Source organism: Megalops cyprinoides, chromosome 17, assembly GCF_013368585.1.
Source record: "Megalops cyprinoides isolate fMegCyp1 chromosome 17, fMegCyp1.pri, whole genome shotgun sequence".
NCBI classification, from domain to species: Eukaryota; Metazoa; Chordata; class Actinopteri; order Elopiformes; family Megalopidae; genus Megalops; species Megalops cyprinoides.
In genome coordinates, this window is record NC_050599.1 from 11,652,325 (window position 1) to 11,671,425 (window position 19,101).

At 45.3% G+C, this 19,101-nt stretch overlaps 1 protein-coding gene across 10 annotated transcripts in view; it reads left to right on the forward strand.

Annotated features, from left to right (window-relative positions):
• stxbp5a (syntaxin binding protein 5a (tomosyn)) overlaps nt 1-19,101 on the forward strand; it is a 107,288-nt gene that overhangs the window by 37,060 nt on the left and 51,127 nt on the right. For all 10 annotated transcript variants that reach the window (XM_036549307.1, XM_036549297.1, XM_036549300.1 and 7 more), the window contains exons 4-5: nt 2,373-2,473; nt 14,788-14,922. In XM_036549307.1, coding sequence (XP_036405200.1) covers nt 2,373-2,473; nt 14,788-14,922 — 236 coding nt within the window. The remainder of the gene's footprint in view (nt 1-2,372; nt 2,474-14,787; nt 14,923-19,101) is intronic.

The following is a 19,101-nucleotide window of genomic DNA, read 5'->3' on the forward strand; positions in this document are numbered from 1 at the left end:
GCTCTCATTTCCAAAACTACTGACCGGTACGAAATACAATGAGCTGATTAAAAGGATGAAGTCAGTCAGTGCTCAGGTTGATTTAAATTGAGTTGAGGCTCTGTCTTTTTCCTCGTGGAAATTCAGTTATGATCTTTTTAAAGTAATTGGATTCATATGGGTGCCCCTATTCTCAGCGCTTTGAACACTAAAAGGGTTCATGTTTTTAGTGTGACATTCTGCTTCATTATGCAGCAGTACTATACTGTACTTACACCGGAGCTCCGCATTTCCAGTGTCAGTCCAAATATCAGCTCAAGCCTGTAATGAAATGAAGCACATCAATCAAACAGGACCTCGGGACAAATTCTCATCAGCTGAGCCTTTGCCAATATAGCATGATACATTGATGTCCATCAACCTGACACTTTGATTTGATTGGCTGCCTTTCTTTATAGATTTGACAAGCCCTTTTTCCCTTCCGTACTGCTTTGATGTCACGGAAATGCTTTTTCTTTGAAGATATTTTATTATTAAAGAGAAATCAGAGGTTGATAGGTAGACTAAGTTACTGCCCGCTCTTTGAATCCTTTTAGTGGGAGTGAGGGATGGATGGATGTAGATTTGGGTTGGTATCCAGTTCTGGGTATGACATAGCCAGTAGCAGCTTAAATGCAGTGAAATCTAAGCAAAGCATCAATATCGATAGAGGCCTTTAAATTCACCTGTAGTTTCATATGATTCATTAACATCATTTGCATTAGAGCATGTAAATGAATGGTTTTGAAGGGCTTTGGTGATTACAGTAGTCATCTCTGCAGATTTTTGGCTAAGTGTCACGTTTGTGTTGAATGACCTGCCCACTCCCTCTTTGCTGAGGGTGGGAGGATGACGAATGCTGCATGGTGAAATGCCCCCCCCCCTCCTGCAGGAACCCCTGTCTGCTCTCCTCCTCCCCCTCGCTTCCTCCCCCATCCTCGCTCCCTCTCTCCTGTGGAGACATGTCCCTGCAGCGTTATCTGCTCCTGCCTGTCGTGTATACGTGTGTGTGTGCGTGTGTGTGTGTGTATGTGTGTGTGTGTGTGTGTGTGTGTGTGTGTGTGTGTGTGTGTGTGTGTGTGTGTGAGTGTGTGTGTGTGTGACTCAGCAGCTGCAGCGGAGCCCAGGGGGACATGGGAGAAGGTCTCTCACCGCCTCCCTACACTGCTTCTGACTCATCAGGTCCTGGGAGAAAACGCAGTCTGCTTTATATTCAGGATCTGTCAGCAGGGAGGGAGGAAGGAGACTCTGTATGTGCATGCTGTGCTTATTGTATGTGCATGGGGTGTGTGTGTGTACATAGTGTGTGTGACTCTGTGTGTGTGTGTGTGCGCACACGTGCGCATTCTATTCTGTGCATTTCTGTGTTTGTGTGGTTTAATGTGTATGAGGTTGGTATGTGGGTGTGTGAGTGCATGTGGAAGTGTGTGTGCATGTGGAAGTGTGTGTGCTGATACTTGTTTGCATGTGTGTGGATGTTTGGGTGGGTGGGCATGTCTATGTGTATGCATATGTGCATGTGCACTTTGATATATGTGTTTGATTGTGTGTCTGCATGCCTGTGTGTACATGTATATCTCTGCATATCCACTGATCATGTGGAGGAGTGGGCTGTTTTCATCTTTGCTAGATCTCCCTTCCTCCAGTAGGGCTGTTGACCAGGTTTCAGGGATCTCTAAGTCTGTCACTTTTATAAGTCGCTCTGGATAAGAGCGTCTGCCAAATGAATAAATATAAGGGTGAATGTCTGTTCACACATTGCCTGTGCAGAGATGTCTGGGTGCTGTCTACCACCACTGCAGTCCTAAACCAAACCTAAGGACTGAATTCAGTCCTGCTGCTTTGCTTTTTTCCCCTAACAGGCATTGAATTTAAGGGTGCCATCTTTTTTCTTTGTGGCTTGCCCAACACAGTTTGTTCACTTCAGCTGTAAACAAAAGGAAAATTCTTCTGCCAAATAACAAAAAACTTGATTAAATAAGTATTAAATAAGTTACAGGCTAACTGCAAAGTGGAAAGATCACATTCTCAAGCAGCCATAAGTTGAATAAAGAAATATTTTTAGTTTGAATACATATTAAAGTTCTTTAAAACTAAAATTGAATTGACGCTAACTGTTCCTTAAAAAATCTGTTTTAGAACAATGATGGAACAGAGAGTGCAGTTCTTTCTTCTCTGCAAATTCGGCTCTCTCCATCTCTCCAGGGCATTCCAGCGTTGTCTCACAGCCCTCTGACTCAGCACTCCGCTTTCCGGCTTCTGTCTCCCAAGCACAGGGTGTCGGGGGAGGGTGTTAGGGGGGTGCCGCAGACGGCACCCTCCTAATTGCGCTCTCTTTCACCGTTTTTTCGCAGGGAGCGCTGGTGAGCGCCCTGGCGGACGACAGCGTTCACCTCTGGAACCTGAGGCAAAAGCGACCCGCCATCCTCCATTCCCTCAAATTCAACAGAGAGAGGTAAGGACAGGGCCTCCCACCCTCCCGCAGTGCCACTGGGGACGCACAAAAAGGGCACGGCCTCCTGATCTTTCTCACGCAGCAGTCCTGTACTCCACCTGCTCTGTGAACCCGGGGCCTCCAGGGATGGAGAGTCGCCTTTATTCCCTACCAAAGCTCTTTCATCAGGACAGGGCATGCACAAGCACAGCCAGGCTTTCCCCCACTGAAGCTCGCTTTCATCACCACGCTCCAGCGGCACGCTTCCTCCCCTGAAGAAATGTAGGCCTCCGTGTTGGGAAGGTGTCGTTTTGCGGAACGGATAACCTCCTTGTGCCGCGCTCGTATGTAATGTCTGCAGCATGTATGGCTCTCCTGGCTCTGCTCTGACCCTGCGGTCAGCGTAAACGACCTTGGGTGGCGTCCTGATGCCTGATGGCGCTAATGAGGTCCTGGGAGCCCTGTGAGTGAGAGAGTGAGTGAGTGAGCGAGCGAGCGAGTGGGGGTCCTCCTGCTGACTCCACAGAAAGGCGGGGCAGCTGCGCGGGTGCCTGCGCCAGAGTTCCTCGTGCTTAATTGTCGTGAGCAGCACTTTGAGCGCACACCAGCGCTCTCTCCACATCGCCACGCCCCTGCCCGTTGCCCCCCTGAATGTGGGGGAAACACAATATGAGCTGTTCTCTGTCAGGAGCTCTGGCACTGACGATGAGCACTCGATGATTGTCTCTTTACAGCATGTCCTACTTTCGAGTAAATAGGAGGAGTGTCTTTTTATTAAAGAGGCTTTTGTGGATTCCTCTGAGGATTCCTACCCTGTGTTTGCTCTCCCTCTTGACTGTGGCTGGTTCAGATTACTTTAAGGAACCTGTATTGTGGTTGTGCTTATTGTCAGTGGTAGTGATTGTTGATGTTGGTCTTAAATAGTTGTAGTATTATTTTAGTATATGCTGAAATACTACTGATATACATTTTTGGCAAACAACATGATAGCTGAAGGAAAAATACAATGTATACAATGGGCAGCAGTGTGGTATAATGGTGAGGAGAAGGGCTTGTAACCAAGAGGTTGCTGGTTTGATTCCCCTGCTGGGGCACTGCTGCATCCTTGGGCATTGTACTTAACCCACAACTGCCTTAGTAAATATCCAGCTGTACAAATGGATAAAATTGTCACCTATGTAAGTCGATCTAATGTAATGCAATCCCAGTCATTGTACTGCTCTGTGAATGACATTATGCCTGAGTGTAGTGATTGTAGATGGGCTATGGACTGCAGACTGTGTACCGGAGCATGCGCTGTATGTGACAGTGAATGGCAGGTTTTGCTGGGCCTCGGGGGCCACTGAGACAGACCTGCTCCACCTGAGGTCCCCCGTTTCTCGCTGAACCCATTAGTGCGGTCAATTGCCTAAATGAGGCGCTGCCTCTGCCGGGGACGCAGGTGTTACTTTGTTGATACCTGCACGCCCCCCGTGGCCCATGGGATTGTGGGAGAAAGGCCACTTGACTGCTGCTGGTGTTTGCTGTCCTGCTTCTATTTAGTCTAATGTCATTGGAAGAAAAAACATTCCTGTTTAATTGCGTGCCGCTCTCTGGGTTGGTGGCTGAATTTTATAACTAGCTTTGGAAACGAAGGCTTGATTATGGTGATGACTTCAAATATGCACTTCTAGAAATACAAATATATTCAGCCAACAGCTTGATAGTGTACCAGCATTATGAATTACTAAAAATGTTGAAATAATACAGAACTGTAAGGTCAATTCAGCATGAAAAATGACCAGAATGTTGGTAATGTCTAATTCAGATAGTCTATTCATTATTAAATTGTGAAACATCCGGCATAGGTCTTCATGAATGTTCTGTTAATGACATTGTATTTTTGGAAGGTCACAACTTTGTTTGCCAGAATGCCCTCCCTGTTTTTAGAGCATGCAGAACTTAGCTCTCGTAGCAGTTCTTGTGACTCGCCTGCATCCTGTTTGCTGTCAGCTGGATGAGGAGAGCGTGTGGGCGGAGGAGACGTGTCCTCTGATGTCAGGTCGGGCTCTGGAAACAATGCGCGTGATGTGTTTGGATATCTGACAGACCTGGCGACCTGACGAATCAGCTTTCCCCCACCCTAGTAACACTTTCGCGCAGCTTATCCACGGGGATATATCCAAAAAACAGGAGGCAGTCCTGATTCAGCCAGGACAGGGAGGCCATTTATACACTCTTAATATGGCTTGAATGGGAAATCACAGCAGCACACGCGCAGAGTAGTAATTATGAGCTATTTTAAGGAGGGCACTGTCCCTTAACACTGTGTACCGCGGAAAGGGGTCCGTTGATAATGGTTTGTTATTATTGCCATCTGTGGTATGTATTTTGCATAGTCTGCTTAACTCTGCCCACTCTTTAGAAGGGTATAACCTCTGGTTTCATGTGAAGTCTTGATTGTTGGAAGGCCCATAATCTCAGCGACGCTCTTGGAATAACAAATTCAAGCTTGGAGGAATGAGTTTAAGAAAGTGGTTCATTCTTTGATGCTTAAAACAGCATTCTGATTTCAGCGGCCTCTGAAATGAAAGGGAAAAAGTTGAATGAGAAATAATGAGACGACTCTCACTGAAATTTGTTGCTTGTAGTTAAAGATGAAGCGCATTCTGGTTAGACTAAAGAGAGACTTAAATCCGAGAATCCATTGGTGTGGAGAGGCTGTTTGAAAGATCGGCCATATTGCCCTCTGTAACTGGCTGCTGTAACAAGCTTCACAGTTGTGAGAAGACACAGCACCGCGTGGAAGGAGCTGTGATTTCTGACGCCGTCCAGAGAGGAATAGGTTAACCTTCAAACCCAATCACCGAACGAGCCCTTCATCTGTTGGGTGTCTCGCCGGCAGCTGCTTTAAGGGGAAGACGTGCTCTTCTGCCCGCCCCTGACATTTACCGTGGGCCCGAAACGGCTCCACGGCTCCGCGCCTTGCGCTCTAAACATAACCTTCTGGGGCCAGGAGAACGCTGTCAGCTGTCGTAGCTGCGCAACCTGGAAAGGGGAACGCCGCACTTGCCAGAAATAATGAAAGCGACCACCTAAATATCAAATACCACCTTACGTTATATAATGCGCGGAGGAATCATCGGTCCGCATCATTAATTATGCGATGCTATATTTAACATGAAATGAACTGTGCGCTGTCACACGGGCTTGCGTCGGACATGCTGTGCGGCGGAGGTCTTTGCGTGAGGACTGCGGCGTTAGGTGCGACGAACGGCTTCCTGTCTTGAAAGCGGGTCTGGTGGTGGCATTGATTGCCGTGGCTAATCAGGATTTCCTCCTGGCCGGGTGCTCCGAGCTTCATTATAAGATCAAAGCCGCTCCCGTGTTTCCCTCTTGTGTTCTCTTTGAAGATCATTAGGCAATAAGAGGAGAGACCTTAGAGGAAGCTGTCACTTCCTGTGTTGAAAAATGGATGAAAAGATGTCAGGATCCGCGGAGCCTGGCGGCCCTTCATCCGAAAGTCCTCGGTCCCGTCTTTGCCATGTAGCATAGCCCCCTACACTTACCACCCAGCCCCCCCCCACCCCCCCCCCACCAACCAGAAAAGACGAGGGAGGGGTTCCCTGCAGTGTTTCTGAGTTTGCCGTGGCCCTCTTTAAAAGGCAGCTCGGGGGTAAATGCGGCGGGTATGGCAATGGAACGTGCGTGCGAGTGGGTTAGTGAGAGGCTGCACATGGGGAAATCTTGCCTAGTCATCCTGGTCCGGGTGCTCTGGCTCCCCCTTGCTGCACTCAGCTCAGCCTGTCAAAGCAGAGCTCTCCTCTCCCATTTCAACAGCATCATCACAGGCCCCCCTATAAATGAGCTGTCCGCGGCGCGGGATAGGGTACGCCGTGTGCCAAATGGGAGCGCTTATTCCAGCCAAGGGGGGGGGGGGGGGGGGGGGCGGTTATTGATTGCGTTCGCCGTGTCCAACATCCAGCAGAGTGATGCGGCGTGTATTACAGGCTCTTTTATTGCGCACCCGACACTTATCTTTAGCCTTTCTGCACCTTCTAATAGAAACAGACAGTTTATCTTAAGCGCTCATTTACATGGGCTTGTTTTGATCGAGAAGGACGCCTGCCATACAGCTCCTTCTGCGATGTGGCAGTGGCTCGCCGCTAAAGCGCCACGCAGATTGAGCCGTTTGTCTTCCTTTGACATGCGCGTGGCTTAAAAGAACCTTTTTGCAGGCAGATTAAATTTGCGGGAAGGCGAATTCGTCTGACATCCACTCTGACCTAGTCCCGTCCTCAAGGACAACGGCTTTAACCCTGCCGAGAAATCTGAAGTGTCCAAACTGCGGCAGGATCCCGGGCTCGTGATGAAGCGTCTCTTTAATGAGGGACGACTCTTAATAAGATGGGGCTCGGAGGGCCAAGCGGGAAGCTCTTTGATTAGTGTGTTTTTAAATTGCTCCTCGGGTGATCCCAAAGTCGCGCTTAATTCATCCCCGCTGGCGGCGTATGCAAATGAGCAGACACTCTGTTTATCATTAGTCTGGAATACGTGGTGAGCACGAGGCCGCAGCGTTACCTCCTCCTCTGTATTTGAAGTCTGCTGGTTCAAGCACATGTGTGTTTGTGTTCAGTGCAGGGAGGGATTTAGTTAAGCGTCTTTTTATGTATTAAGGTGATATTATATGATTCAAAATGGAGATAATGTAGTTTACCTCGTCGTGTTGCCTTTAGAATCAAACAGGACCTCGAGTGGAGGGGATAGAGTGCTCAGCCGAAGAGGATTACTTCATTGATAATGGTGGCCATGATAATTAGGAGATAAAGACCTGTCATAACTCATCAGCGACGGTTTGGATGACTTTATCTTGATGTGAATATGCGTCATATTTAATACCCGACTTCCCACAAGTGACACTGCTGTCTATTCTGCGCGGAGTGACAGATGTGGTACAGCATGTTGACGTTTAGCATCCTTTTGGGGCTTGTAGTGCAGGGGCTGAAATCAAGGCCAAAGGTTTACGGTCCGGAATACGGGATTTCTCTCCAAACCTCTTCCACGCTGGAGGATTTCAGTTCTTGGGTCTGTACATTGCAGTGCGACTGAAAGAGTCCTTACGGTGCCATCCTTTCACACTGCTGTTCTTCCTGGTGCCATCCCTTACCTACCAAGTGCACAGCGCTTTGTAGTGACCGTTGACTGAGTCAAAGCACATAGGCCTAGGCACTCAATCAATTCATAGGACATAGGCCTAAACAGTTGATTGAGTCACAGGGCATAGGTGCAAGCAGCTGATCAATTCATAGTACACAGGCCTAAGCAGTTGGTTTAGTCGCATGACATAGACGTAAGCAGTCAATCTATTCGGCAAGCAGAGGCCTAAACAGTTGATTGAATCACAGGACATAGGCCTAGGCAGCAAAAATCTACATTTTTGTTTTAATATCAACTGTTACTGTTTAAACACACACAAAATCCAGCGGTGAGGGGCTGCTTGTGGTGTGACGGTACGCCCGTAATCCGGTTAGAGAGCCTTGTATTAATAGAAGATGATTATTGAGTCCTTTTGGGAAATGGAGGTCTTGACCCCAGCGGTTTGGAGACCGGGACGACGTTCACTTAGAGGCTTCGGATCGAAAGTGGATTCCCGCCAAGTGGCTATCATGTTGCCTGTTATTTGATTTCTTTGTCTTTTTATCTATTTCTTCTGGATGAGTTAACCGGGTTAAGGATGCTGTGGTGAATCAGCATTCGCATTCAGGGACGGGGGAGCATGCGTTTGTTTTGTCTCTCATTACGTCGCAGGAAATGCAGTGACCTAAAAATGTGGCGTTCTCTTACATACAAAATGCATTTTAAAGAACTCTCCGTGGCTGATGATCTTTTGCCTTTTTTTTTTTTTGGTTTGTTAAAAATATACACACGCAAGCACACACAAACACGCAGTGACCTTCAAATTTATATATACCCTTGACAAACTGTATAAAAAAGGTAATGTAACGGCACAAATGCAGGTTGTTTTTTCCCAGCATGCATAAATGAAAATATGTAAAATTTTAACACTACCAATACAGTTGAGCAAATGATTGTTTTTCACATTTTAAACTGGACATTTTTCCAAAATCATGTTAAATGTTTTTAATCCCACTATACAGTAAGCGATTGTATACCGCTTGTATACTCAACTGTGTACCAGTAGATATGTGTATGTACAGTGTTAAAGCACAGGTATTTGGGCCACTTAATGTAAAGTGGGGCCATTTTTCACATGTTGTAATTGCCTAAATTATCCCATTTTTCATGCCACTCCCCCATGAGCCAAAATGTCCCTTCCCTTCTCTTCTCCACAGACACAGGCAGAAATACAAAGCAGGCTCCTATCAGTGAATGTGGCCTGATCCTATTGTTGTTTAGTGATACCTGGCTGTGTACAGGGAGGGTTTTTCTGGTCACTTTGGCATATGTCATCAAAAACGTCTCTGTCCTAATTTACAGATTATCAAAGTCATGTATGACTTATCATTTCCGCCAAATATGGATATCTGCAACCTGGACTTAAGCAAGTTGAGAATACAGTGAGAGAAAATGACTAGCTGCTGTAGCCACATGTAAATATGACACGTGTGTTACTGAATGTACATGCTCAAAGTGATTGATTGTTTCAAATGACCTTCCCCTTGGCGCTGGGGAGATCCTGTAAGTGATGTGTGGCTTTGGCATTGTCACTGGTGTCGTGTCATTCATACTGAACTCTGTCATTTACATACTCAGTCATTTACGAGATCAGCTTTGTTGAATCAATTATGGTATTTTAATGATGGTGGTGCAAGTGTCAAGTGGGCTGGGAATAACTTTGTAATGAAGAGAAGTTGTGACAAGGGAACTGGGGACTGGCCAATCAGAATGCTTGCTGCCTTGCCTTTAAATGAGCATTGTGCTATCGTTTGTGCCCATTTACTCAGTAATAGGAGCAATTAGAAAAAAAAATGACTGAAGCCAAGAATCAAACGAACCGCAGGGGCCTTAAACGCTGTGTGACTCACTCTCCCCCTCCCATTCGATAAACTCGGTGATGACAACTCTTAGCTCAGTTTGGATTAACGATTCTCCAGTGACAAAAATCACACGTTTGCCCAAAACGGGCAGCATGAGACCGGACAGAGGGTGAATGCCTTCTGCTCGAAATCCTCCTCCTCAGTCAGCAACATTGCAAACTGGCAGAGTAAACTGAAAATCACAAGTAATACAGTGATTTTTTTTTTCATTGTTTTTGCTTTTAACTTATCATTACTGTTTTCAGATCTGTGGTGCATCACTAGTGTTAGAATTGTCTGTGTTAAGTGCTTGGTTGTAGCTCTGCCAGTTCCAAATAAAAACAGACGCATCGAAACAACCTTGCAAGCTTTAGTGCAATTCCCTAGCGTCACCATTCTAACCAGAGATACAGTCACCAATATGCAACACTAAGGGAAACAACAGCTGGAATGTAGAGCTTGTCCCTGCCCGGAGGCATAAAAATACTTTTTATCCTTTCCTTGACTTATTTATTTACTTACATAGACATTTTAGTTTATACTTAGTGTCTTGTTGTTGCAGTTTGTCTTGAATTTGTTGTGATGCCATGTCAGTATAAGTTGATATTCTGTAACAGAGCACAGCATTAATTTGTAGCAGAGACTTCGATGCATGATGAATTTGTAGGAACATCAGCAAAGCTAATGTATGTACTACCCAACCAGCAGCCCTAACATGTGAAATGGAAATTGAATATTCCAAACTTTTGCTGATTAAGACATGCTAATTAGCAAAAGTCATGTTTTATATCTAGAAATATATTTATAAGAAGCATAGCAGTGGTGGAGCAAATATATTAAAATTATTTATTTGGTTATAAATTATATAATTTGGTTATATATGTATAATATTTTTACTTAAGTATTATTGGTTTGTTGAGGCCTGACCTACATGTTCAGTAAATATATACTTTTCTAATATAGCCCCCCTCCAGCATTATGGTGTTACCCACACACATTGCCAACACAAGCTATTTAAAATACCCTTTACCTGGCAGATTTTTATAACCGTTAAAATACTTCTCCTCTGTGTATCAGCACCAATCCATATACACAAACAACCTGCAGAACCCCCAGCACATTTCAGTCCAAGTGCTGAGAAAAGCAGGGAGGAAAATAGCAACGTTGGCTCCACCATCATTTTTGGACATCTGCGTTGTGTTTTTGGGAGACCAAAATAGCAGTAAAAAAACCAATTGCATTTATTCATTGCTCACACACACAAACACTCACGCACACACACACACACACGCGCGCACACGCACACTCGCGCACACACATACTCTCACACACACACACACACGCGCGCACACACACACTCGCACACACACATACTCTCACACACACACACACACTCACACACACAGGGGCAGGCATAAGGATCTCAGTATGGAAAGCTTTTTGTTTTTTTAATGGGAGTGGCTCTGTATGATCCTGTTATGGGAAATAATTCATGTGCTGTGCTATGAGCTGGACCCAGCTGTCTGCAGAACTAGGTAGGGGCACATCAGATACGTAACATGCAGTTCAGCGCTCGGCCCAATGTCATGAATAAATTCATGCAAATGGGAGCGGGTGCATGACTGCAGCGTGACAGGACAGGTTGACATTGAATTCTGGCCCCGAAGTGGTGAAATCTCTAGTGGGCCAGAAAAGCAGCTTCACAGAGCCTCGGGCGAGAGGACCAGGTGTTTGGAGAAAAATGCAGACACGCTGCTGGTACTGCAGCAACCAACAGAGCCAGCTTCCCCCGATTCAGGAGGCACTGGGGTAATGTTCTCAGACTGTGAGTCAGTGATGGGGTCGGGGGTGCCCAAGACTAAGATGAGAGTTCAGAGTTGAGACCGTTCAAGATCAGGGTGGTACTGTTACCTATAGATGATATGTACACATAAACAATTGTTTATGGACAAGACCAAGATTGAGACCAAACTAATTTTTAAAGACAGAAATTGAGACTGGACTCCCTTTTTAAGACTAACAACCAAAGACATTTTTAAGACCAAGTTGGCCAAATTAGAGGCTTCAGCACAGAGTCTAAGACCACAACCTACTTTGTTACTATATGTTACAGACAGATGATTTCACTGTCAGACAAGCAACTGCCGTAGATAACCAAATGTTTCGGTTTACCGCGTTTCTGATTCCTGAGGTCACAGTGTTGCATTAAGAAACGGCAAGCTGTGATGTGTTATATTAGCATCGCAAGAAACGTGCAGCGACACAGGGCTGCCTTCCTGGTGCTGTGTGCCGGTCGGAGGCTGGAATTGCTCCCTAGTTAGTCCCCGCCACCCAGGCCCAGTGCTATGGTGGTGCTTAGGGGACCTCAGGGCACCTACAGTTGTCTCCTTATTTCCCGATGTCTACATAATATTTATTACGTCTTTTTAAGATATGATGTTTTGTGCCCCCCTCCCCTCCCCTTGTGCATTGTAATTGCACCCCTCTGTATTTTCTCTTGGCGCCGAGCCTGCCGCCCCCCCCTCAGGGGTCGGAGGGAGGCTAACGCAGTGCACAGCGGCCGCCAGGCTGCAGATACGGGAACGTGCCGGCACCCCCGCCGCGGGAGCGCGGTTCCTCGGTTCCAGCCGAAGGAGCCGGGGCGAGGGAGCGCTGCAGGTGAACCGGTCTGTGTTTCCTGAGTCCCTGGGCAGGCTCCAGCTCGCCACCGCCATCGTACCCCGCTTTGCTGTGCATCTGCACGGAACAAGGCAGATGTCAGGCACGGCCGCCACAGAGGCCCGCACTCGCACCCTCACTCCTTCACTGCCGCCATGTCACGTAAGGTTTCACTCAGGGGCGGCAGTGTAGCATAGTGGTTAAGGAGCTGGACTCGTAACCAGAACGTTGGCGTTTTGATTCCCTACTGGGGCACTGCTGCTGTCCTCTGGGGCAAGGTACTTAACCCACAATTGCCTCAGTAAATATCCAGCTGTATAAATGGATAACATTGTAAAAAAACTGTAACCGATGTAAGTCGCTCTGGATAAGAGCGTCTTCTAAATTCCGATAATGTAAAATAATAATAATGTAGCTCAGGCCTAGCCTGGGCCCTCAGCACAGGGGAACGTTCTCAGAATCCCATAAGAGATATGAGCAGATCCACACTAAATCTTGATGATTATAAACTGGACAGATGTCTAAGACCTTACTGTTTTAAATGAGAGACTGTGCGCAAAGGATGTTGAGGTGGGTTTCAGAAAGTCAATTTCAGCACACTTGGCAGCCTTGGGGCTTTCCCCAGGCCTTTTCTGATGGTCACTAACAGCAACACAATAAACATCACTGTCTCTGCTAAGGTATGTCTGTTTCCTAAGGATTGCATCAGCAGTGTGTCAGGGCTTCTCAAAAAACCTCTTCTGTTATCCTATCCTATTTGCCACATACATTTAATTGGATTTTCTGTGAGGATTTTCGAAGTTTTATGGAAACGTTGTGTGAATGTGTTGCACTGTTGGACTCCCTGTGTTTGCGGTCTGATTAAGACATATCATCAACGAAAACAGAAAGAGGCTCAATAATTTGTCACTCTCGAATCGATAGGAAGGGACCGAACTAAGGAACAAAACAATAAGTGGTGATTTCCTGTGTAACAGGAGGGACTGTGGGACTGAGAAAGTGCTGCTCTCAGATGAAGCTGACCTAACAGCATGTAGTCTCTGTGCTGAGGTGATCTGCTCTTTATTCATGAGCTCCTAAATCCAAATCGCCTCATCTTTGTAATTAGTCACAGAATTGGACCAATTTAGTACAGTGACAATGTCCTAAATGGTTAATTATTACCCCATTGATAAAACTGCTGTACACAAAATAAGCTATATAAACTGCTTCATTTCTCTCTCTTTTTTGTTAAATAAAAGTACTCCATGGATGGTATATTATTGTTTTATTTATTCAGGTTCACCTTTCACTAAAATCCTTTTCTTTTTTACTTTTTGCATTCATTCTTCCTTCATTTTTCTCCCTCTGTCTTTCCACATGACTCCTGAAGTACAGTTCCTTCCTGTAAGTACAGCACTTTTACAGCTGAGCAGCTCTCACAGTTACCGCGACAACCCTCTTCATGGTTGGGTGCCATAGTAACCATGTTCTGCCTGCTATAGTATCATGTGTTTTGCTCAAGTGAAAGGGGTTTGAAGGGCCTTTCGTGACCAATAATAAGAGCTGGTTTAACCTCACACTGCTTCATTTGCAAATGTTATGAATACAGGGTCAGAGACCGGCTTTTTCCCTTTGAGATCTTGTGTGTGTGTGTGTGTTTTTCCCTCTATTCATTTATTTATTTTTTTATTTTCTGTTCATTTATTTATATTACTTCCATGCTCTTAATTTGCATAAAGCTTCTTATGTTCAAAAGTTTAAAGTTGTGTTTTCCTGTTTGAATGGATCATGTTCATTTTAATTCACAGAGAACATGTTTGCTAATCAGTTGCTAGCCAGTTTTGGATTTATCATTTCGTAAAACAGTATGTGGTGTCTTGAAAACCCAGATAGACACTATATGGGAAGTGTTTGTTCACTGACTTGTTTACTGATCTCATTGATCAGTGCTATCAAACTGAATGATACCAGGTATAAAAGAATTTTAAATCTCTTAAAGTTCAACGTCCCAAGAAGTTTTCATTTTTTGGTAAGCACATTATTTAAATATTCTTAAAAGTTTGAAAAAAACAGATGAATAATGCCCGTTTGTAGAGACAGGCCAATTTCATAAAATCCCAGAATCCCTTGCTTCAGTGATGTCTATTCTTTAACATATTCAAGGGGCGTTGCATGTGGTGCTGTAGGCATAGATATTTTATTTACTGAACGGATCTCTCTCAGGCATTTTTGCCATGCATTATTTCCCTGCACATATCTATAATTTTGTTTACTGATGGAGTGGTGAACATTTGCATATGTTTCACATTTACATTAGGAAACATTAGAGATGATGTCATAAAATGTATATTCTACTAGAGATGTGTCTTGCAACCTATGGTAGTGAAAGTTCACTCATGCAACTTGTTATCTGTCACTACACAGGCAGGGTTTGTATTGTCTCACCTTTCCCTATTCTGATGTGTTAGAAATAATCCCAGAATTCCTTTGCCTTGGTTGTATTTTGAGCAAAGGTACTGCAAACCGCATTCTTTTCTGCTGAACAAATGTCATATTCTGTTTGGAGGCAATCTTTGTATCCGTGTCGTATGGTTTGTTTAGTGAGACTTGGGCTTTGAAGGTTCAATATCTGACTGCGTACACTAACACTATGTCCCATTTCTTCTTTGTGTTTTCCAGGATAACATTTTGCCACCTGCCTTTCCAGAGTAAATGGTTGTATGTCGGCACAGAGCGAGGAAATATTCACATCGTGAATGTGGAGTCCTTCACCCTCTCAGGCTACGTCATTATGTGGAACAAAGCCATCGAACTGTGAGTGTGTCGTCCTCACCCGCTACCCAACAGTGGCTCACTTTGCAGATATCTTTTGTATCACCATTTTGGCTTTTACGCTTTAGACCCGTCTCTCAATATTGAATGTATGTAGCATTTCATCACTGGGTTGTCCCCTCTGTATCAGTGATTTTTACCCCTGAAATAGTGTGTAATCTGTCTTGTATAACTTGGTTGTAGTTATGCCCTTGCCCTCTCATTATATTTCTGTGATTTTACTGTTCCAGGTGGTATGTGTGGTGTGGTGTGGTGTATAGACCACATAATTCTCAATTTATTCTCTCTTAAGTAAATGAAATTATTGTGTCAGTAAGTCAGTTTGCTGCAGTAAATTAAACTATTTAAACTTTTGCTTTGTGTGTAAGTGCTATTAGAAAATAATGTCATTTGGGAAGGGGATAAATAGAGCTGTGTTTCACAAACTTATTGAAAAGTTTGATGCAGCATCTGTTTGAAATGCCCTTATATGAACATTGATATACAGAAACACGCGTGTGGAAAAAGCAGTCAAGCTCTTGTGTGAGAAACAATTTCATGTAGCATATTGCTAAGATACCCTCTCCAACAAAATGTGGTCAGGTAAAAATGCACATCGTCCAATAAGCTTTTCCTGCATACATGTACAAATGGTTTGCATCACAGATGACATCCTGTCAAAGGGCAGATACAGTTGCTCATGTTACTGGAGATAGCAGGCAAACTGCAAACAATGTGAGGGGGAAACAAAGGGCGCTCCTAAATGTGTGCTCTCTGCAGCTCTCATTAAACCCTGCTCCCCGGGGGCCAGGTCTTTTTGTTGTTATTGTTGTTGTCGCTGTGGTCAAACCCTCGAATTACTCAATCATACAGTTCGTCATTTTTTATTTATGTTTTCTTTTTATTTATTCAATGCGGCTGTTTTGAGACTCTAACGCAGGTGTCTGTTGAGATCAGCGTTCGTTTGGACATTTGGACGGACGCCTCTGCTGGGGAGAAAGCCAGCAGACACCAAGGTCCTTGGAGGACCTGGTCCGTCGCTCCTTTAAACTCCGCTGCAGTCTTGACTAAAGGGGGAAGTCAACAGTGTTTATGCACGGTCGGATGAACAGAACATTTCTTTTGACTCCTGCTCACCCTCTCTGCATCTCGATGATTAACTCGGCGGCTGCCGAACGTTTGGTGATGTTGCCGGAACGTCAGCCAGAAAAAAAAACCAACCTGGCTTCGTTTGGTGGTGGATTTCTTGCGCTGTTTGTCATTCTCATAAGAGAGGATACGGTTTTACATCAAAAGGTAGTTTTGGGGGGATTTTGTCTCTCCAATATCTGCGGCCTCATGTGCCATCCCTTTGCCTTTAAGGTTTTTCCGCAATCCTTACTGTACCTGGTAATTGCAGCACTTTTATTATTTACCGATGGAAAAAGTCATTTTCATTATTGCATCATAAAATATCATACTGTATCCTCTCAGGTGTCAAAAGATTGTGTTTTCATGTTGATAGTATAATCTCAGTGAGGGTTATAATCAAAATTACCAGAAAACAACAGGAGAAAAACAAATGGGTAAGAAATATTAGGAGGGAAGAAAAATGCCTGAGCAATTAGCATTGTCCCTCGGTCTTTTCACCAAGAGCTCTTAAGGCGAAAGCAGTTGCCTGCGTAGTCCCGCGGAGACATAAATTTACTTGTAACATCATCATCTAAGTGCATGGCATGCGTTCCCTCACTGGGTGCCCGTTACGCAACGGCAGGTAAACATTGTTAAATCATCTGATCTGTTAGTAGCAGGTGCGCTGCCTTCGTAGCTCAGCCGTAATGACAACAGCATCCGGGGTCAGGTGTGTGTGTGTGTGTGTGTGTGTGTGTGTGTGTGTGTGTGTGTGAGTGATCCGGAGGCATCCGTCCGTACACGCCTCTGCGCCGGCTCTGCTCCTGCCTCCCCGCGCTTATCTCTCGCCTCTGGATGGGTTGCCATAGAAACCGGTGGGGGGGGGGGGGAGTCAAAGTAACAGGATGCATCTTCTGTTTTTTTTTTTGTTGAGATTTTGACACCATGCACTTCACCAAGGAGCTTATGATATCGAGTGCGAGATTCAGTCGGAGCTGCCAAATTCATAATCACCCGAACACAAACACATGAAAGTGTCGGAGCGATCTACAGTGGCGTTAGCATATCTGTGTAAGCCGCGGAGCAGCAGAGGCGGAAGCGGCGTGCAGTGGTGTGAAGGGTGCCACGGGATGGTGAGCTTTGATGTGTCTGCTGATTGCTTTGACTGACAGTTAAATTGTATTGGGTGTCCTGTTGTACCTTTCACGCTGTGAATGAAGCACCTGAGTTTCAGTGTCTTTGAAGGCAGTTGGGGAAATGATGAATGGACATAACGTTTCCGTGGGATGGATTTACAGACCACAGTCCTGTATATTAGTTATACTGGGGAATGCACAGCAGGCACTGCTGTACAGTTTACAGGATCAAGCTTTTGTTTATTAATGACAAGGCCCTTGTCATAAATAATTCTGTTGAAAAGTGTGCCGCTTTTAAACAGCTTTTCTTGCCAGGCGTAGCTTGTGCATGAAGTTCTAATGACAGCAGCGAGACCTGACACAAAGGCTTTTGATGGATGAGGATCCAGCAGACTGGTGGCACGCTGTGCAGTTCTGATTTTTCAGCGTGGAGAGACAGCTCCGTGCCCGGCGACCTTCCGTTATAGGTCGCGGTTCGGCTTGACGTGTGGGTGGACGGCCCCAGCGGGCATCTGTCTGAGAAGCAAACTGCATTTCTTTACATTACCATGAGGTGCCAATGGCACTGCAAGGATGTCTATTTTACTGCACTGCCTCTCTCCCACTGGAAAGCAACTAGTGACCAGTGAAAATGGCTAGCACCTGGTCACTTACTGGCAGATAGCTAGGTAGGTGGAAAAATAGTGCAACTTAGATTTGAATGTACGCCTACATGATTTGGTCAGTAATGTTAGAAGATTGGTAGTTGTCATTTCTTATATGGCTGGCAGTGTAGCATAGTGGTAAGGTACAGCGCTTGTAGCCAGAAGGTTGCTGGTTCGATTCTTGGCTGGACCACTGCTGTTGCACCCTTGGACAAGGTACTTAACCCACAATTACCTCAATAAATATACAGCTGTATAAATGGACAACGTGTAAAACTTGTAACATATTTAAGTCACTCTGGATAAGAAAATCTGCTAAAATGACAATAATGTCATATAATATAATGCCTATTACATTCACATAAAGCCAGAGTGTGCTAGCCAACTAGGCAGATGTGTTGGGTATTCTTGTGCAGAGATCAGCTGTATTTGCAGGAGATTGCGTGATTTACTTGCTGTTGTGCCAGGCTGCTTCCTCCTTTGTCTGTTCCATAAACACGCCCGGCCACTTCGAGAACTAGGGAGCCAACCACAGTGTTTGTTTTGAACTGCAGCTTACCTACAACTATAAGCGGAAATGACATTTTTAGGGTGCCTCTAGATGCACGCAGGTGTAAACAAGTCATTAGCTCCACTCATCTCAGCCTTAGAGTGGAGCTTTGTAAGGGACAGGATAGGGTAGGATGTTCAAATGCGGGCTGGTGATGCCGAAATGTTTCAGGTGTAGTGGCGTGCAGGGATGAGGGTGTACCGGGTTCACATCTCCGAGTAAAAGTTACAGTGGCATTTGCGGAGGGCCCCCAAGGTGATGAATGTAGTTCAGATGTGGACTTCTTCTCGGAAGACGCACCCAGACAGGCCCTGCTATTCTGAGACGGCCATTAATTACCATGCTCTCGGCTTGGCCCGGACCATCTGCGTGAGTCATCCCCGGGTTCGTGAGAGTCCTCTGATTTTGACTGCGCCCCTCACACCCTCGGCACCAGAGGCAGAATGAGCAGGTCGCGGAAAAGCATAGCAGTGGAATAGCGCACGTGTTCGTCCCCCTTTTAATGCGTGAGTCAGAGATGTACAGTAATCTCTTGGACCAAATGCGAAAGGAACACCTGATGGTCCTGTCCCTTCTGTTTTTTTTCTTGAAAACTGTATTTGTGACCTTTTATGTTATTCCCACAGCATAGCCATGCACCCCTACATTCTCTCTTTGCATTATATCCTATTTCAGATTAAGATTAAGCAATATTTTTTCTAACATAATGATAACATGTGCCGTGATCACTCTGGAGTGCCAT